The sequence below is a fragment of the Hevea brasiliensis genome, chromosome 9 (assembly GCF_030052815.1).
Source record: "Hevea brasiliensis isolate MT/VB/25A 57/8 chromosome 9, ASM3005281v1, whole genome shotgun sequence".
Taxonomy (NCBI): domain Eukaryota; kingdom Viridiplantae; phylum Streptophyta; class Magnoliopsida; order Malpighiales; family Euphorbiaceae; genus Hevea; species Hevea brasiliensis.
Window position 1 is genome coordinate 3,485,587 of NC_079501.1, and position 20,332 is coordinate 3,505,918.

At 35.7% G+C, this 20,332-nt stretch overlaps 3 protein-coding genes and 1 pseudogene across 3 annotated transcripts; 2 read left to right on the forward strand and 2 right to left on the reverse strand.

Annotated features, from left to right (window-relative positions):
* Positions 1-902: 902 nt before the first annotated feature.
* On the forward strand, positions 903-5,581 carry LOC110644709 (BTB/POZ domain-containing protein POB1). The gene is made up of 6 exons (XM_021797617.2): positions 903-1,478; positions 3,091-3,216; positions 3,363-3,484; positions 3,578-3,641; positions 3,938-4,217; positions 4,513-5,581. Exons 1-6 carry the CDS (start codon positions 1,229-1,231, stop codon positions 5,324-5,326), a joined length of 1,656 nt encoding a protein of 551 aa, XP_021653309.2. The 5' UTR covers positions 903-1,228; the 3' UTR covers positions 5,327-5,581.
* Positions 5,582-5,732: 151 nt separating this feature from the next.
* LOC110644727 (eukaryotic translation initiation factor 1A-like) lies at positions 5,733-7,455 on the forward strand (annotated as a pseudogene).
* A 357-nt stretch (positions 7,456-7,812) lies between these two features.
* LOC110644726 (protein CURVATURE THYLAKOID 1A, chloroplastic) lies at positions 7,813-10,261 on the reverse strand. The gene is made up of 5 exons (XM_058152465.1): positions 9,794-10,261; positions 8,818-8,912; positions 8,624-8,731; positions 8,471-8,542; positions 7,813-8,106 (listed from the first exon to the last, which is right to left on the reverse strand). The coding sequence occupies exons 1-5, from the start codon at positions 9,957-9,959 to the stop codon at positions 8,026-8,028; spliced, it is 522 nt and encodes a 173-aa protein (XP_058008448.1). The 5' UTR covers positions 9,960-10,261; the 3' UTR covers positions 7,813-8,025.
* Positions 10,262-15,420: 5,159 nt separating this feature from the next.
* Positions 15,421-17,866, reverse strand: LOC110644704 (GDSL esterase/lipase At4g01130). The gene is made up of 5 exons (XM_021797609.2): positions 17,463-17,866; positions 16,647-16,865; positions 16,410-16,567; positions 15,918-16,188; positions 15,421-15,839 (listed from the first exon to the last, which is right to left on the reverse strand). The coding sequence occupies exons 1-5, from the start codon at positions 17,710-17,712 to the stop codon at positions 15,562-15,564; spliced, it is 1,176 nt and encodes a 391-aa protein (XP_021653301.2). The 5' UTR covers positions 17,713-17,866; the 3' UTR covers positions 15,421-15,561.
* Between the last annotated feature and the right edge of the window lie 2,466 nt (positions 17,867-20,332).

Sequence of the window (20,332 nt, forward strand, 5' to 3'; positions counted from 1 at the left end):
TGGACCTGTAAAATTATTAACTATATGCATGATGGGATTGGATGAGAGAACTGAGCTCCCATTTGAGTTATGACATTTTGATTATGTGGAGGGTAAGCTGAGCTCCATAATTTATTATATATTGTGTTTACAGATTATGCGAGTCAAAAACTCTTCATTAAATGGTCCATTTTATGGCTGAACTATGTCCGGTGTAATTCTTGAAATTGGGCTCAAATGGGCCTTAAAGTTGAGTTGAGGAATAGTTAGGCTTACTACAGGCCTCAGGAGCTGGCTTAGATCCTAGTGCCGGTCTGGGCCATAAATTAGGACGTGACATAAAATATATATTGAATTTCTTATTCTATTATATTTATATTAAGGTGCATTTTAATATAAATTAAATAGTATTTAAATTAAATATTTATATTATTTTAATTATATATTTAATTCCTCCAACGAAAAGATTTCATTTTTGTTTATTTAAGAATGCTTCCTTTGGAAATTTCATCTCAATAAAATAAAAGTTTATGCTTGCTTGAAAATTAAATCAGTCACACAAGTATTTTAAAATGAGTTGGAATGGGTCTCTTTGATATTCAAACTTAGGATTAAAATGGCCATTAAAGTATAATTCAATTTCTAAACGTGCATTTAATTTCTTTTTGACTGTGAGGCGGGTTCAATATTGGTCAATTGTCGAAACCCTGAGGTCCGCCTCCGGCAATCTTCTCTAATATTGGACGGCGTCACAATAAATCATTGAGCGTCCTCAAAATAACATATTTTTATTTTTTTTTACTCTTTTTTTTTTTAATTATTTGTAAACATTATTTTATGCTAAATCATTTTGTAAAAAAATCTCCCATTTTAAAATTTTATATGAAAATTGATCTAAAAAAAATTTTATATGAAAATCAAAACGACAAGGCGTATTCAAAGCGCGTCGCAGCTAAACTAACTGGAAATTACCCGACAGAGACGAATGCCAATATAACCCAAATTGGAAGGAAACCGTAAACGCACGCGAAACAAATCAACCGCTTCTGTTGTGCCAATTTTCCTTCAATTAATAGTTCATGTTGCAGAAATCCTAACCCTAGCTTCCTCTCTCCTCACCAGCAGAATCTTATATACTTCTCTCTTTTTCAGATTACGTCGGGTTACCTGATTGTTAGGGTTTCACTTCCTCTCTCTTCTTTTATTTATTTTTATTTTTTCTTTTTTTCGCTGATTTTGGAGAGAGTTGATGAAAGGCTCGAACTCTGATCTGTTCGACCCCAGAACGGAGATGGAGTCGGTCTATTCCCGTGGGGCTTCTTCTTCCGATGGAGATTTTGGTTTCGCCTTTAACGATGTTAATTTTTCCGACCGGCTTCTTCGGATCGAGATCATGGGTGATTCACCTGATAACGGGTCCGATGGAGAAGGATGTACTAGTATTGCCGATTGGGCTAGGCATCGCAAGAGGAGGAGAGAAGATATCAAGAAGGACAATGGTTTGTATTTCCTTTAATACTTTTTTGAGGGTTTTCTTTTTTTTCTTTTTTTTTTTGTTTTTTTTGTTTTGTTTTTTTTTTTTTTGCATATAAGTTGTTTAGGTTACTTATCTGAAGAAAATGATCTTTGGGAAATCCCCTCACACCCCCCCCCCCCCCCCTCTTTCCCTTTTTTTTTTTTTTTTTTTTTTTTCCTGGGGTCTTTGGCTTTGTGCTGAAAATAATTCAAAAAATACCCTCAGAACTCTCTAAGGTCATTTCTTTGAAGGTCCTTTCCGTGCATGTCCGCTTGGAGAGGGATTTTTTCCCCCTTATCACCCTGCTTGGCTGCTAGGACAACTAGTAAATTGAGTTGTTGTCTTGCTAATGGGTTGTTGAGAAGATGATGCGACTGAGTTAATTGATTTCAACCTCGCTTAGTTGTGTTAACATTTTTGTTCCTCGCCATGTGGTTGTGTCTCAGGCAACAAGAAGTGTGCATCAGTGCATGTTTCCTTTCCATGCTTTAAGTTTAACTGACTTGCGGAAATCTGAATGGGGTAATGAACTATGCGGCCATTCATTCTTCAAGCTTTTCTTACAATCAAGGGGTTATTGAATGATAATGGACTTATAGAGTTAAATGCCCAAGAGGAAGTTAGAACTTCCGTAGCTATTGGGAGATGGATATGATGAGTTGAGATGAGTTGATTATTTTGTGTGTTCACCATCATTAATTTCTTTTGTGAATGACAAAAGTGGTCCATGTGTTGGTCGTTCTGGATAAGAAATTGTCTAGAAAACAAGTTCTTCACTCTGTCATTTGTTTCTTTCACATTGTATTTGTATCTATCTAGATGTAAGTGATCATAATGTATTGGGGGCTAAGTACGTTGTTCTTTTAGGCTTTTAGCGATTTTACACATCAAACTAACATTTTAATGGACTATCTTGCTACCAGTATGGAGTGGGCAATAATTCTTAGTAGCCACTAGCCAATGCAATTAGCCATTGACTGAGTAGATATGCACTTGGCTGGTAATGTGATTAATTTAACACTACGAGTAAAGCTTCTCCCCTCTGTTACACACTAGATTTTTTTTTTTCATTTGGCTTGTAGGTTCTAGATGCAATACTGGCTACTCATCTTTAATTAACATTCATGTTCAATATAGTGTAATATCTTATGAGATTAATAAATAGATGAAATCTTATCTCTTAGTGCATTGTGAGTGATTCCATGATACATGATTCTGAGGAAAAATGATAAGGGTGGCGAAATGGGATGTAATACAGCAAGGAAATTTGAAAAATCTCAATCTCTTTGTGCATGTCTTATCTGTGCCCTTAGGATCTTCTGCCATGCTTTGTTGCACATATGCACACATGCCAATTTGGCAAAACTTCAAATTGTTAGTAATTTTGCGCATATATCTTCAGTTCTCTAATACTTTTTATTATGTAGTTTTTTAGTTTATTTCCTGGCACAGAACACTATTTATTTGAAGCATGCATGTCCTTGTCTGACAATACATATCCCTAGAATTCCTCCCCCCCTCCCATATGGCTTTTCATTCTAGCATACTCTTTTTAGCCTTACTGATGGTGTTTAATATTCACTACTTGCTTTCAGCTGTGGAAGTCTCTGTAGGCGCCGAGGAGCAGATTTTAAGTTGTAACCAACCTGACATGGATGATTGTGTGGGTTGTGAAAATCAAGATGAGGAAGCAGTGGCAATGATGGAACAATCACCTTCAGGTATTGAATCTTTTACATATAACTACTCTTATAGTCTTGTGGAGATTGGAATTCACGTTGTTTCAATGTCAGCAGTCATGATCTCTTTTTCTACTTTTCCCCTAATGTTGTACGTCAATTGAGTATGCTTGGTGCTACTCTTGCAGGTGATGAAGCTGTAGATGGTAATGAACCAGCCTGGAACATGGATTGCTCAACTGTTGTGAGAGTTAAAACGTTACACATCAGCTCTCCCATTTTAGCTGCAAAAAGTCCATTTTTCTACAAGGTGAATCTCCATTATTTTGGCAAAAATCTATCTTTGCTGTCTGAAATTCCTCAGCTGTATGATTGTTCTCTTATGTGTCTTTTGTTTTGGCAGCTCTTCTCAAATGGGATGAGGGAGTCAGAGCAGCGGCATGTGACACTACGGATCAATGCTTCTGGTATGTGTGGATGTCACTATCCTTTAAGAGTAGTTCCTTATTTTAGTTATCATGAAATTTTTAAAACACGTTCTTGTTGTCTTCTCCTATTTCTTTCTTTCTTTCCTTTTTGCCCCTTGCGGTAAAGCTCGAACAGAATTGTTAACTGTGGTAGTTGAATGCATCTTTGAAGTCCTATACTGTCCTTGTAACATGTGGCTTTATTTTAGTAATCAGTCAAAATAAATTTTTGGATCATAAATCATTACAACAGAATGACTGGTGTTTTTTACTTGTTACTTGTTTCTTTTCAACAGAGGAAGCTGCCCTCATGGACCTCCTGAATTTTATGTACAGCAATAGTTTATCTAATACTACAGCACCTGCCTTGCTTGATGTACTGATGGCTGCTGATAAATTTGAGGTTGCTTCATGCATGAGGTATTGCAGCCGACTATTGCGTAACATGGCTATGACGCCAGAGTCTGCTTTGCTTTATCTAGAGCTTCCCTCCAGTGTCTTAATGGCTGAAGCAGTTCAACCATTGACTGATGCTGCCAAGCAATACCTTGCTTCTCGTTATAGGGACATGACCAAGTAGGTTTCCTTCATTTCTTTTCTTTATTTTTGTGTGTATGCATGTGTTTCAATCTTATTCAAATTTCCTGTCAAGTTTTAACTGCCAAGGAGAATGCTATTTTTGGTGAATTAGGACCTGAAACTTTAGGTGGTCTTACGCAAGTCTAGTTTACTGTAGGTTTAATAGATGCCAATAACAACACAAACAAATTTTCAACTGAACTTTTCTTCTGTGTCTTGTGCAGATTTTGGTCATTTTATACATCCCTTTTTTTTTTGCGGCTTATTTTTTTATTGTTTTAAAATTGTCCAGGTTCCAAGAAGAGGTCATGTCTTTACCCCTGGCTGGAATTGAGGCAATTTTGTCCAGTGATGACCTGCAGGTTGCATCAGAAGATGCTGTCTATGATTTTGTGTTGAAGTGGGCCAGGGCTCAGTACCCAAGACCAGAGGATCGCCGTGAAGTACTGGGTCAACGTCTAGCACGCTATATTCGCTTCCCGTACATGACTTGCCGAAAGCTGAAGAAGGTTTTAACATGTAGCGACTTCGATCATGATGTTGCATCCAAGCTTGTGCTTGAGGCCCTTTTTTTCAAGGCTGAGGCCCCGCATCGCCAACGAACCCTGGCAGCAGAGGAGTCTGCATCCTTGAATCGTCGTTTTGTGGAGCGTGCATACAAGTATCGGCCTGTTAAGGTGGTAGAATTTGAACTACCTAGGCAGCAGTGTGTGGTGTACCTGGACTTGAAGCGGGAAGAGTGTACAAATTTGTTCCCATCTGGACGGGTGTATTCTCAGGCCTTCCACTTGGGTGGACAAGGATTTTTCTTGTCAGCACACTGCAACATGGACCAGCAAAGCTCTTTCCATTGTTTTGGTTTGTTTTTGGGGATGCAAGAGAAGGGGTCTGTGAACCTTGCTGTGGATTATGAATTTGCGGCCAGGACAAAGCCAACAGAAGAGTTTGTTAGCAAATACAAAGGGAACTACACATTCACTGGAGGCAAGGCAGTTGGCTATCGAAACTTATTTGCTATACCATGGACTTCCTTCATGGCTGAAGATAGTCTCTACTTTATAAATGGCGTCCTGCATCTTAGAGCTGAGCTCACGATCAGGCACTGACAAAAAGCTTCCTGCTTTCGAAGCTCTAATCCTCTTGTGTTCCTTCTTAAGCATTAACCAAGAATGAAATGTAATAAGTTGGCACCATGCCCTAAGCTAGTTTTGGTTGGAAAGTTGAGACATGATTAGAAATGTTCCTTTAATTCCTGTCAACGTGTAGGGAAATGTAAATGCGGTTGGATCCTTGAGGCAATAGGGTTTTTGTTCTGACCAGTTTATTGTTAAAAATGCAACTTGGGGGCCATATTTCTGATTGCTGTTGTGCTAACGGATAAGTTGATTTTGGCCTCTGGATGTTAATGTGGCTACTTGGTGTTGGTGGTGCTGTTATACTTTTAACTTACCTAGAATACATTGGTACACCTGTGCTAAGTAGCGTGCATGTTGATTGTGTGGTTATGGGATGCAGGATTTGTCTAAACAAAACTGCGTTTACTTTAGATTGCTTTTAATTGTAGGGGTTTTGCCCCAGCCCCTCAGCCTCCAGCTTGATCCTGGAATGTACTCTCTGGTTGATTTCTCTCCGTTTATTTTCTTCCATTTTGACATGGGAGTGAAAGGTAACATGCATTAATGGTGACCGTTTGGTTTGGAGTTAAAAATAGAGTGAAATTCCAGAAAAAAAAAAAAGTAGAATTGGTCAAGCTTTAATAATAATAAAAAAAGCTTTTCGATTGGATCCAAAATGATTCCTTAGGGTCAAATTTGGTCAAATTTATCTTTATTTAAAAAAAAAAATTCAAAACTTTAATCATAATCGAAACAAAATAAATCTATTAGTCATTAATCCTAACCCATTAAAACAGCCACATCAGTAACCCATTGAAAGTGGGATTCCGACCCCAGCCTCGCATTATCATCGCCAGTTCATTACAGCCTCACACATGCACCGCGAAGCCTTATAAGTCCAATTTAGCAAATATTAGCCACTGGGGTCCTTGTCAGCACTCAACAACCATGGCCCAGAAATGTAGAGTCAATAACATGGTCCTAAATTCTCGTCCCCCGCTATGTTGGTGGCTGTTATTTTTCCTTGACAATTAGACCAGTGGTGTCCCTTTCTTTCCTTTTTCTTTTTCTGAGTATTTTGATGATCAATCTTTTTCTTTTAGAATAGATGATCAATTTTTAGATGCGCGGATTGGATTGAAAATCGATAATAAGGTTTGGTCTATTTTTTCTTTAATTTTTTAATCTTAGAAAATATCAACATACTAGTAATTTTTTAATTTTATTTAAAAATTGAATTTTATTTTAATTATATCAAATAAAATTATAATCATTTAGTATGCATCCATTTTTAGAAACATGGTGATGAGTAAGGGCCATCTATCATTTGAAGGTGAAACAGATTACCAAGGCTTTATTTATTTAATTTTTTTTTTCCTAGATACGCGAACGAGATATATTATGACATTGTTATTGGGCTTTTCCAGGCCGTTTTGTAACCCAAGAGCCCAGCTCACAATCCCTCCCTCCCAGAGCCGAGCAGACTAAAAGAAATCGATCAAAGATGCAGCACAAGAGACACACACGGTTTGCATATTCAAGATGCCGAAGAATAAGGGAAAGGGAGGCAAGAATCGCAAGAGAGGAAACAACGAGGCCGACGATGAGAAGTGAGAGCTCATATTCAAAGAAGACGGTCAAGAATATGCTTAGTTCCTCCGCATGCTGGGCAACAGCCGCTGCGAAGCTCCAAACGCCTCTGCCACATCCTAGGGAAGATGCACATGAAAGTTTGGATCGCCGCCGGTGATATAATCCTCGTCATCCTTGGGATTAGCAGGATGATAAAGCTGATGTCATCCTCAAGTACATGCTAGATGAGGCTTGGCTCTTGAAGGCTTATAATGAGTTGCCTGATAACATTGGGGTGAACGACGGGTTGCCGGTGGGATCGATGATGAGGATGAAGGTGCTGCGGGCGGTTACATCGAGTTCGAGGACGAGGACATCAATAAGATCCGAAGTCCTGTATCGTGTATGTATCTATCGAGAGTTTTCCACTTTTAATACTCCATTTAAATTCTGCATGGTTTTAATTATCACTATAATATTAGTATAATTATGGATGTTGAATGTGATGCAATGATAGTCAGCTAGATGTTCATGATCGTTCTTCATAATTGCTTCGTTTTACTTTATTTTAATTACATCCTCTGACATTGGTATTAGTAAATTAAGGTCGCTATTTACTAATGCTGAATTTGATAGGTACCGACTCCGCATTCTGGTCCTGTTATTGTTCTTTGTCAAGTGGAGGTAGTGCGAGTAAAAAGAGGCAACACTTGTATGAAAAATTAGGCAACCACACTCTACTTTTTAATTGCCTGTGGTTTCTTAATATGCATTCGGGCAACTCTAATATGGTCTAGAATCGAGATGATATAAATTTCAGTGTAACTACATTTACATGCTTATTCTTTGATTGAGATACTGCTAATGGGAATCATTCATCATTGGTTATCTTATGAAAGGAAGCATGCAAAAGCTGCATTTAATTATGATCTTATATGCAAGATTGTAATTGCTGCATGGATGTTACTGATCCTTATTACAATAATGAACTGGGAAAATACAAGAGCACGATTAATACAGGGCTGTAGACTACATTGCAAGATACAAATGTGTCTTAGAGCAATGATACAAACTACTGAATTAAAACAAAGATCTGGACTGGAAGGAAAGTTTGCCACTCAATCAAGTGGATTGTATTCAGCTCCAGCAATCTTCTTCTTTAGTGCTTCAATATCTGTTGCTAATTCCTTTCTGCTTGACTGAGGAAGTAAATATATTATTTGTTAGGTTAATATGTCTGATACACATCAAAAAGAGAATTAGGTTGCTCTGCTGTTTTTCAAACTGCTAAAATCTGGTACATGTAGATTATACTAATGGCTCAAGCTATATTTGTTGCAGTTTCAACTTTCAACATAAAAGCCATTTCTAGAAAATAGAAGCCAAATAGCAATTTAAATTCTAGGAATGGAAAATGAGCCTCTCCTACATGCAGAATTTAAAGGAGGGATGGATACTTTTTGATCCTATTGCCTGCTTAATTTGTTTCTTTTGGTTGATCTAAGACTTACAACTTGCATAAGAGAGCAAATTAGTGCAGATCAAGTATGCATATTCTGTTACCTTGAAGAGAAGGTATCTGTAGACAAACCATCCAGTATATCCAAGTCCAACCAACTCCATGATCTTGGGCAGCTGGTAGAGGAGAAAGATGATAAAATTAGAGAATTAATAAAGCATGAATCGCCTTGACATTTGTTTCAAAAATTGACCCACCAAAGGTACTGAGTTGATGGCTCCCACAAGGATTGATGACAGCCAAACAGCAACTATTGCTCCCCCTCCGTAGAGAATCACCGTGGACTTGTTTTCAACTCCATCCCACTAGTAACAATAACCAACACTAATTATTTTAGTCCAACCAGGGAAGGAGAGAGATAGAGAGAGACGCAACTAGCTTTGTTTCTTACCCTTTCCTTCAAGTCTGTGAAAAGCTCACTAGGGTCAACAGTCGTGGATTCTTCTGAAGAGGCTCTAATCTGAAGGAGAGACAACCTGCGGGACTCTACTTGAAAAGAAGCAGCAGCCAACTCACATATACTTTTAAGTTACTTGTCACTAGTCGTGGTTAGGTACTTAGAATAGACAGAGAAAAACAGGATGCTTAACTCACAGAAGAGACTCTAATCTTAGACACACACAAGACACTTGAAAAATCATTTCTTAATAATTCCATGCATTAGATTCGCTTTGCTTACAGAAATGTCAATCATCATTGGAAAGAATATCGTTGATCCAACAGTTGAAATCTCCTTCATAAAGGAGCATGTGAATACTGAATACAGAATTAAGTTAGCATGTGTTTTTCACAACCACGGTACGCACACGCAGGGTTGCCAATTTGCTATGAAATCTAGTGTCCCATTAACATGTACGGCAACAAAATACACGCTGAAGCTGAATTGGGTTCATTTGCTATAACTGAGTCCTATCATCCTTCCTTGTATGCCAATTACACATCACATCACAAATTTATATAGAATTCCATACCCAATCTCCACCCATATGTATAGGGGAGAGGAAGGTTAGTTAGCCGAGTATACAATTTTGATCAGTCAAGATGTGCAAGTCATTCCTCATGCAGCTCATTGATGCTTTAATTTCAATCTATGCACTACATTCCTTAATTATCATCTAAGGTCTCTGGTAACAATTCCCAAGATAATTTCCAGGCCATTGTGGTAGCTGGCAATATCAAAACAACTATTGCCAACAAATTCTCCTTTTATTGCTCTCCTCCGTAAGGTTTGTAATCAGCACTAAGACATTTCACAAAACACTATTCTCTATTCTTTGAAGCAAGTGGGATTTGGCTGGTTTGCCTTTACATTATCACACACTAGCGGTATATATTTGAAAAGGAGAAAAAGCGAGAGCAAACAGTACCTGAGACTTGTTTGATGGAAGAGCGGAAGAAGTGCGATGATAAGCGAGTTGGGAGGTAAGGCAAGGCCAAGCAGCGAGTGGTTCTGCTGGCGGGCGGAATGAAGGCGGCGGTGGTGACTGCCATGGAAGAGGAGTATGCTGCCGCCACATAAACCGTCGCTGCCATTGGGATATTGATGTGTGGCTACCTAAACGCTCTGCTTCTATCCTTTGTCCTCTCTCGACTTCGATCGGTGTGTTTTTACTTTTTGATTTTATATTATATTTTAATTTATTTGAATTTTTTTAGTGTTTTGTTTATTTATCCAGTGATGATATTTTTGTACCAAGTTTCTGACTCTTGATATGCGGATGACACGTGCAGAAGTTTTACATTTTGATTGGCTGATTCCCTATCTGCAATCCAGGTTTGAGGTGCGCGCTCTTTCCCTCATGTATGCCCTTGGCCTGGCCGATGTTAGTTCCAAATGTTACCAAACTTACATAAACACTGATCTATGAATTTTGTAAATTTTAAGTATTTAGTTGTAATTTATTCCAACGCTATAATTATCCTACATTAGTAAGCTGTAGTTTCAATAAATTTATGATATAAGTAAATTGGACTTCCTTAGCAGCTTCCTCGCGAGGACGTAAAAGGTGGCTATCACCTAATTTTTTTTTTATAGATTTCATTAAGAAAAATAAGTCATTCAGTCGTTGTCCAATAACAGAAGCCCAATTACAAAGTATCATTTAATCCAAATAGAAACAAGCCCAAGCCCTATAAAACAAAATCCTAATCTTTTCTAGTAATCCAAAAGAAATGGCCGGAAACTAAATCTCAAAGATGCAGCACCATCGAAGAGAAGAAAGGATATCAAATGGAGCACAGGGGAAAGCTCTTGTTATTTTTGTGATTTGAAATTTGGATATATTTTTTTTTTCATGGGATCCGAATTGTGATCCAATCCGAAAGTTTTCGCGCTGCTATTTGATTGGGATAAAAAGTGAGATCTGTGGTGGTAGCGGAGGGCACGGGCCGAAATATTGTAATATTCTACCCTTTGAGGTAGAGTTGTGAGATATTCAGAAAACACACTGGAGCTAGGGTTTGAGAGTCCTAATTGATTGTATCTTGCTCTTTTTCATCATAGTGGAACTTTTTTTCTTGTCTTGTCCGTGGACGTAGACCTTACGGTTGAACCACGTTAAATCCTGTGTTATTCTTCATCTCTTTTCAATACTATGTGATTGTGCGATTTGTGTGTGTGCCTTAGATTTGCATGCTTATTATAACAAACTGGTATCTGAACTTTGTGTACAAAACCTAGGGTTTACAGATGGTGTCGTTTTCAACGAAGTATGAGATGGAGAAGTTTGATGGTGGATCAAGTTTCAGTCTGTGAAAGATTAAAATTAAATCTTCCTTGATCCTATAAGATCTATGGAAGGCGATCGAGGATAACTTTCCAGAATGTATGAAAGAGGCGGAGAAGGCTGATTTAAAGGAGAGAGCCTTGAGTGCGTTTTTCTTGAGCGTAACTGATAATGTCCTACGCGAGATTGCTGGTAAAAGCTCAACATCCGCAGCATGGAAGAAATTAAAGGAGTTGTACTTTGCCAAATCACTGACCAATCTCTTGTATCTGAAGAAAAGGCTTTACAATCTAAGAATGAGCGAAGGTACGTCCATTAAAGAACATTTGGATAAATTCAATTCAATCATTATGGGCCTGAAGAATATTGATATTGAGATTGATAGTAAGGATCAGACCCTTATTGTGTTATGTTATTTGCCACCTCCTATGAAACTTTTGTTGATACTCTGTTGTATAGGAAAGACAGTATTTCACTAGACGAAATTAGTAATTCTCTAAAATCAAAGGAGTTGAAAAAGAAATTTCCAGATAATAGAGAAAGATTTGAGGGGGAAGGTTTGGTGAGCAGGGAAAGAACACATTCAAGGGAGGGTTCTTCCAGTAGGAAGAAATCTAAGGCCAGATCTAAGTCAAGAATGAAAAATGCCAACTGTTTTGAGTGCGGGGAGCAAGGTCACTACAGGAGAGACTGTCCCAAGTTAAAAAATAAAAAGGAAAAGCAACCAGAAAATTCCGTGGATGTGGTTGATAGTTTTATTGATTCTGATGGTGATTACAGTGCTGGAGAAATTTTATCCGTGAGTTCAGATCATGAATAAAATTTCTAGATTCTTGATACTGGTGCTACTTATAACATGTGTTCACACAAAAACTGGTTTGTTACTTACAAACAGATGAGTGACAAGGTGTTTTTGGGCAATGATCGTGCATTATCTATTGAAGGAATTGGTAACATCAGATTGAGGATGTTTGATGGCGTTGTCAGAACTATAGAGTGTTGGCATGTTCCTGCACTAAAGAGGAATCTGATTTCTCTTGGAACACTTGACTCTCATGGATTCAGATACCATGCAGAGAATGGAGTTTTCAAAGTGTGCAAGAGCTCTATGGTACTCATGAAGAGCAATTTGGTTTCAAGATTGTATTTTCTTCAGGGCAATACAGTTTCAAGGGAAGCTGCAGTAGCAGCATCTGCAAGCAATAATCAGAATCAGACTCAATTGTGGCATGTGCGTCTCGGTCATATGAGTGAAAGAGGATTATCTGTTTTAAGCAAGCAAGATTTGTTGGACCGGCATAAAACAGAATTTATGGACTTTTGTGAACACTGTGTGTTTGGCAAACACACTAGGGTGAAGTTCGATAAAAGGGCAATGTGCAAGACCAGAGGAACGGTGGATTATATCCACTCAGATCTATGGGGTCCTAATAGAGTTCCTTCCAAGAGCGGTGCCAGGTACTTCATGACCTTGATTGATTATTACTCTCGGATGATGTGGGTGCATTTTCTGAAAACAAAAGATGAGGTATTTTCAACCTTTGTAAAGTGGAAGACGATGATTGAGAAGCAAACAAAAAAGAAGGTCAAGCATCTTAGAACTGATAATGGGTTGGAATTTTGCAATCGTGAGTTTGATGCATTCTGCAACAATGAAGGTATAGTGAGACATCGCACTTGTACAAGGACACCACAACAGAATGGTATTGCAGAACGTATGAACAGAACACTTTGTGACAAAGCACGAAGCATGCTCTCACATTTAGGATTGGGAAAGAATTTCTGAGCTGAAGCAATTAATATAGCCTGTTTCTTGGTTAATAGATCTCCATCTATAGCTATTAAATGCAAAACTCCTTTTGAGATCTGGTCCGATTCACCTGCTGATTACTCTCAGTTGAGAGTATTTGGTTGCCCTGCTTATGCTCATGTGAGAGATGGTAAGCTTGAGCCGAGGGCAAGAAAATGCATATTTCTAGGGTATGCATCTGGAGTGAAAGGCTACAGGTTGTGGTGCAATGATCCAAAGTCTCCAAGATTAATTATCAGCATGGATGTGACATTTAATGAGTCTGCTTCATTGGATAGTCAGAGGGAGAAGTCAATAGCAGAATCAGATCACGGTGTCAGAGAACAGGTAGAGCTTGATATTGATACTTCAGCAGTTCAGTCCAGTGATTTAGAGGATGAGGTGCAAGATCCTGATCAACAATAGGATGCACCTGAGCAACAGCAACAGGAACCATATAGCATTGCAACTGGTAGAGAGAGAAGACAGATTAGACCATCGCAGAGATATGCATATGCAGATCTAGTTGGGTTTGCCTTGTCAGTTGCTGAGACAGTTGATGTGCATGAACCCAGTAATTATAGAGAAGCTATTTCTTGTTCAAATGCTGATCAGTGGGTCAGTGCTATGAGTGAAGAAATTGAATCTCTTCACAAGAATCAGACTTGGTAGTTTGTAACATTGCCTAAGAGACAAAAAGTGGTAGGTTGCAAATGGGTGTTCAAGAAAAATAAAGGCACTCCAAGGGTTGAAGCACCTCGATATAAGGCACGATTGGTAGCAAAAGGCTTTACTCAGAGGGAGGGGATTGACTTTAATGAAGTGTTTTCTCCAGTTGTGAAGCACAGTTCTATCAGAGTGTTCCTTGCTATGGTTGCTCTTCATGATCTAGAACTTGAGCAACTAGATGTGAAGACAACATTTTTGCATGGTGAGTTGGAGGAGCAAATTTATGAGTCAGCTTGAGGGATTTCTCATTCCAGGTATGGAAAACCATGTTTGCTTGCTTAAGAAATCTTTATATGGTCTGAAGCAGTCTCTTAGGCAGTGGTACAAAAGATTTGATACATTCATTATTCGTAATGCCTTTAATCATAGTTCATATGACAATTGTGTGTATCATAAGAAGTTTTCAGATGATTCCTTTGTTTATTTGCTGTTGTATGTGGATGACATGCTTATTGCTGCTAAAAGCATATCACAAATTAACATTCTGAAAAAACAGTTAAGTGATGAGTTTGAGATGAAGGATTTGGGTGCTGTAAAGAAGATGTTTGGAATGGAAATTACCAGGGATAGAAGTGTTGGGAAGCTTTTCTTGTCTCAACAGGCCTATGTTGAGAAAGTGCTTAAGCGTTTCAACATGAATAATGCTAAGCCTGGGACTATTCCGTTTGCTGTCTATTTCAAGTTATCTGCAGACATGTCACTCAAAACAGATGAGGAGATGGAGTACATGTCCAGTGTTTCCTATGCGAGTGTTGTTGGTGGCATCATGTATGCTATGGTATGCACCCGACCTAATATTTCACATGTAGTTATTGTTGTGAGTAGATACATGGCGTGTCTTGAGAAAGAGCATTGGCAGGCAATGAAATGGATTTTGAGGTATTTGAAGGGTACTACAGATGTTGGTTTGACATTTGACAAGGCCAATATGACTTTAGTTGCTCCTCTGTTGGCTTCATCGGTTATGATGCTTCAAATTTAAGCGCATTAGGCAACAAAACACTCAAGTTCAGCTTTCTGGATTCACTGTGGTCAGTTTTGCCAATTCTGGGATTGGAAAATTAAAAGATGGCAGTGCAGAACTAAAATGTGTCAAATTTAGTCATGGTGGTTGGGCCAAATCAGAAACTTAACTGAGGGTTATAGATGCGTCACACAAGGCAATGGCCATTTTTCCTTTGCTATTCCATCTTCAGAAACGAAGGACAAAAAGAGCTGGGCATGGTGGTTGATAGGATTTGGAGCCGGATTTATAGGACAAGTTTTGGTGGTGGTGATTATGATATCCTCTTATAAACTATCTAGGAGTAAGAAAATTAGAGAAATGGAAGGGAAATCTGAAAAAGGGGTGGATTTTAACACAAAATGGATTGGGAGAAGTAAAATGCCTTCTGCTTCAATGGTTAGAACCCAGCCAGCCCCTGAGCATGGTAACATCCCTTGATGTGCATTTCAGTTTCTCTGCACACTTTTTTTTTCAAATTCTCCCTCTATCCTGTTGTTATTATTTATCAGAAGTTCTGATTTTTGGATAGATCATAGAAGCATTGTTTATAATTTGTTACTTATGCTCACATAATTGTGGTAGAAATTTGATTTCTGAGGATGGTGAATCTAAACAATCACAATTCTTCTCTTATCAGTTTCCTTTCACTGAACTTTTTTATTGAGAATCTTTTAGCCTTTTGGGGCAGGAGGCAACTTGGTCCTTGTGACAGTAGCTATAAACAAAATCCAAGTGCAGCGAAGATTAACGAGCTAAAATGCTTTGTTTGATTCTAATTCCTGAGAACAGGACGTGCCACAGTAGCTTGCTAACTCAGAGGTTTGAGGATTATTCAGCATAAATAAATTTATTACCATTCCCAGCAGTTGAATTTTTTTGTGATGATTAGTTACTGGATTTGTCAATATCGTGGAGGACACATTGCTGAAGAGAAAAAGGGGGATCAGAATAAGAGCCATTGAGGATGGCCATTGTAATAAACTTGTTTGCTGCATCTGTGGCATGGATTCCATCCCAGCTTACATAGTTGTAGGGGTCATCACAAGCTGATGCCGTCACATTGCTCCCATTAATCACTTTGGTATTTCCACAGAAAACTTGAGAATCAAAATTGTAGGTACCTCCCCCATGTCCACAACATGCTTTAGGACCATACTTGAACCCTGCAACAAAAACAAACGCATGTATTGGAGGAAAATTTAATGAAATTAAACCCTTATTGAATCATATATTTACCATACCATGAGAGGAGGGATGTTGGAACAGCTTTAGCAGAACTGCGTGAATGTCCACATATACAAGGGAAGCATTTGGGAGCTCCTTTCTAGATTCGTTTAGTGCCTGCTGCAACATGTTATTGTAGTCGACCACTGCACTGTTGTAAGGGATGAGGCAGCCGAACTTGTCGATGTCTGAGCTGTTGTGAGGGAGCCCTACCAATAATGAAGGATAACAGCCCACTGGTGCAAGATTTAGAACCAGAAATGTACGCCCTCCTAACGCATATAGCTCCTTGAAATTAATTTCATGGATTAAAATCAGCACGAAGTCGAAAATTTCACCACACAAACTGCAAACTAAACACTAAACACTTGGGGATAATCCACAGATGGAAATCAAAAGTTGGAGACCAAACTCCTTCCTCAAAAACCCCAAGGTGGAAACAAAATTTTTCTTGAATTGGATATCATGGCTACACTATTTCCTCATGGTTTTTAGTGTGAGAGACTCACTTTGAGAGTGCCAACGATTTGTCCAACTACTTGAGGAAGATACTGCTTGACTCCACTTATACTAATAGCTCCTAAATTGGAAGTGAAATCATTCTGACCAATGTACAATGTGTAGATGGATTTACCAAAAATGTCTGGTGATGGAAGACTAGTTGATCCTATGCAGCAACAATACGGTTAGCTTGATCATAATTAATCGATCTTAAGCACTGAATAGCTAAATGTTTGTTACATTACCTGTTTGATTGGTGGCATGAAATTCAACGACTTTAACTTTGAATTCCTTCATTTGATTGAGCTGAATAGCAAGAGAAAAGGGACTGATACCAGTAACAAATAAGGAAGTATTTGGCAAGAGCACAGTAGATGCCAGCGTAGCGTAATTTGCCCCGTGTCTGTAGTCAGATCCAATTGATTGCAGGTATGGGCTCAGAAATGGGAATCCCAGAGCTTGAGCTGCCAAGAGAAAGTGCAGTCACATTATATGAATTGAATTTCAGGGACGATATGCAATCTTCGTCCTCTAATTCTTCTTTCATATTGAAAACAAAAAAAGTGGAAGTTTTGATATGGCATATTTCTACTAGTGTGGTTGGTTTTGGTTAGATTTATCCTGCTTCAGAATTCTCGGTCTTAAAGCTCACAGAAGATGAGGACCATACTACATGAGGAACTGCGAAAAATCCAATCTTTAAGCTCTGTCTTCTGGTAGGACATTGCCCAAATAAGAACCATAGTGGATAGTCAGTCTTGTCTTTTCTATAAAAGATGGAAGTCGAAATCAAGCGATCAAAGCTTTCTCTCGGAGAATTCTTGAAGCTTGAAACCATTCATTAAAATCACCAATATAGGAAGAAAAAGATTCATCCTTTATTTGCCAATCAGAATCTAATGCCCAATCATGACATAACAACTACTGATTCTATTATTCTAACATGTTACCAATAACAAAGTTAATATATAATAATATTATCCTGATATTCCAAAAAAAAAAGATTACTCGTCTCTGAAAAAAAAAAAAAAAAAGCACTTGTCGGTGAGAGATCGTAGTACCTAAGAAATCAACAATTAGACGGCCATCGGAAGCCCGACCAGCGGGTCTCTTGAAGTAGGTCATGCCAAAAGGACCAGACTGCGCCGGAAATGCTGCCCAAAACCCACCAGTGTCCGAATTTGAATCGCCGAAGTTGAAAATTGCCTCATATTCACACTTGGAGTAACTTAAACCACCAGACATTGCCATGGTCACCACCCAAACAACTACGAGCTTTCGCACACGAGATTTCCATAACCAAATCCTCATTTTCTTGTATATTTATTGCTACTGTTTGAACAATCTAAGCTAGGCCTGTCCTTATAAAGCAAGCAAGCTAGGCCTGTCCAAAGGGTCTTGCCAACTGGCAAATAAAGGACGTACATGTTAATTTTGGGATAAATCTACCCACCTATCTATTTATAAATCTGGCAAAACATGGCACTATTGTTAAATATTGAGAGAAAGCTAGAGAAAGCTTCCCTTATATATAAGCAATTATTAATTATTTAATCAATTATGTATTATTTGTGATTTTAAAAATAAAATAATAAATTATATTTAATGGGTATTGATTTGTTATTTATGACAATTATTTTGTAACCTATGGCCATTGAATAGCCAAACCTTAAATGTAAAAGTTAATGGTATAACGTTTTTTCAATTAAAATTATTTTATAATTGAGTTAAATTTATTTTGAATTATTCTTCTCATCTTACTTATAAATAATAAGCATTTTTGTGCCATTTGAGAATTGTGTTCATCATTTAATGCTTTCAAATTGCTCTTTGATTTACTCTATTTTTCATTATTTTCATTCAAATTTAATTGGCCTCTATTTAAAAATTTATTTAGATTTCTACTGATTTTCAATTTTTTATAATATTAAAAAGAGATCATTTAATCTAAAATAAAAAAATATAAAGTAGTACCAACTATAAAAAAAAAAAAGTGTAATAATAGCAAGATAAATATTTATAAATGTATATGAAAATAAGCTTATAACATTAGTTTTGCTTTTTTTATCTTTATTTTTTATTTATTTTTATTATTTATGTATTGATAATCGTGATAACATTTTTATATTTTTAATTTTTTATAATAATATATTTTAATTATATATGTTAATTAATTTATTTTTTTATAAAAAATATATTACAAAAGGTGATAAAAATATAGTTTTTATTGAAAATCTGATTTATATGTCAATGTTACACGTTAACTGACACGTGGATATTAGTGAGAAGAAATGAAAACAACTGGATAAGAATAGATTGTGCACCGATTATTAGCCATTAATTATTATTATTAATGGGTATTTGATAATAATTTATTTATATTGAATATTTAATAAAATTATATTTAATTATTGTTATTGATACATGAAATGAAATGGTATATATTATATAATTTATTTTATTATTAAAATAAATATAAAATTATAAATTTATTATATTATATTATTTATTTTATTATTAAATTAAAAATATAATTATTAATTTATTATATTATATTATTTATTTTATTATTGAAATAAGAAAATAATTAAATTTTTTAAAAAAATAATTAAATAATTTTAAAAATATAAATAAAATAATAAAGTAATTATTATTATTATTGATAAAAAAAAAATTTATAATTAATTTTAAATTTTTAGATATAAATAAATATTTTGTATTTTATGTTATTAATAAAAAATATTTTAATAAAGTTGAAATGTATTAATTAAAATGTTAATATTATAAATAAAAAATATAAAAGTATTAATAATATTAATTTTTAAGTTAAATAAAAAAGGTTAATATGATAAAAATAAAAAATAAAATAAAATCAACTATTAACCGATGAGAAACAGCTCTAAAAATAGATATTATATCAACTACCCATCAACTATTAATTTTATTTTTTTAAATTTATCAAACACTTTAATTCATTTTTGAAACATCGAGTGAGATTGGGTTAGTGGGTCTCTTTCCTTTTGCAGTTTTTCTGCTAAAATCATCGACACATGAAGAACCTTGTTTCAAATCCTATATGTTTCTTCGTTAGTAGAATACAAGTTACAAAGTCTGTGCGATGTTGCGGCTATAATTTTTGTTATTAATAAAATTTGTACAATATATATATATATATATATATATATATATATATTATAAAATATTGAAAAAGTTATTTAATTATTTTTATTTTTTTTATAAACATTAAATATGTCATATATAGTTTGGCATAACAAGCTAAATTATATAAATTAACAAGTTAAAGTGAACAAGTAAGATAATCTTTTTAATAGAAAAAACTTTTATCTCAATTTTCATATTCATTATCACTATAGTGCAATTTTTAATATTGGATATTATAATAAAAAAAAACGTAGAAATTGAAATAAGAAAGAAAGAGAAAAAAAATAAAAATAAAAATAAAAATCACCTAACAAAAGTTTTACAATATTATTGTTGGAATAGTAACTCAAGATTATATATATTTAACATGTGAATTAATTTTGTGATACTATAATTTTTTTAAATCACAATAGTATATATTATTTTTAATTTATTATAAATTATGAGATTGTATTTTTAAAATTTATATTGTTAATGTATTTTTTTATAAAAAAAAAGAGATAATAATGTCTTTTACATTCAAATTTATAAGTTAATTAGATATTATTTGAATTATATGAAAACATTTAAATAACATAAACTTTTTATGCAAGTGTTGAATAAATTTAGTAATTAAATATTTTAATAACTTAAAATGAGATTTATCTCAATTATATTAAAGATTTTTTTTTATAACCTGTAAGGATTTGAATCATAAGTAGAGCTAAATAAATTAAAAATAAATCTAAAATAAATATATAATAAAAAAACTAATATTAATAAAAATTAT

Coding starts and splice junctions, on each gene's coding strand:
- LOC110644726 (XM_058152465.1), bottom strand. CDS start 9,959: ATGGCAGCGACGGTTTATGTGGCGGCAGCATACTCCTCTTCCATGGCA. Junction 8,913..9,793: donor TTCCATCAAACAAGTCTCAG/GTACTGTTTGCT, acceptor CTTTTCAAGTAG/AGTCCCGCAGGTTGTCTCTC. Junction 8,732..8,817: donor TCACAGACTTGAAGGAAAGG/GTAAGAAACAAA, acceptor TATTGTTACTAG/TGGGATGGAGTTGAAAACAA.
- LOC110644709 (XM_021797617.2), top strand. CDS start 1,229: ATGAAAGGCTCGAACTCTGATCTGTTCGACCCCAGAACGGAGATGGAG. Junction 3,485..3,577: donor AAAGTCCATTTTTCTACAAG/GTGAATCTCCAT, acceptor TTGTTTTGGCAG/CTCTTCTCAAATGGGATGAG. Junction 4,218..4,512: donor CGTTATAGGGACATGACCAA/GTAGGTTTCCTT, acceptor AAAATTGTCCAG/GTTCCAAGAAGAGGTCATGT.
- LOC110644704 (XM_021797609.2), bottom strand. CDS start 17,712: ATGAGGATTTGGTTATGGAAATCTCGTGTGCGAAAGCTCGTAGTTGTT. Junction 16,189..16,409: donor AAATCGTTGGCACTCTCAAA/GTGAGTCTCTCA, acceptor ATTAATTTCAAG/GAGCTATATGCGTTAGGAGG. Junction 15,840..15,917: donor CCAACATCCCTCCTCTCATG/GTATGGTAAATA, acceptor TTTTTGTTGCAG/GGTTCAAGTATGGTCCTAAA.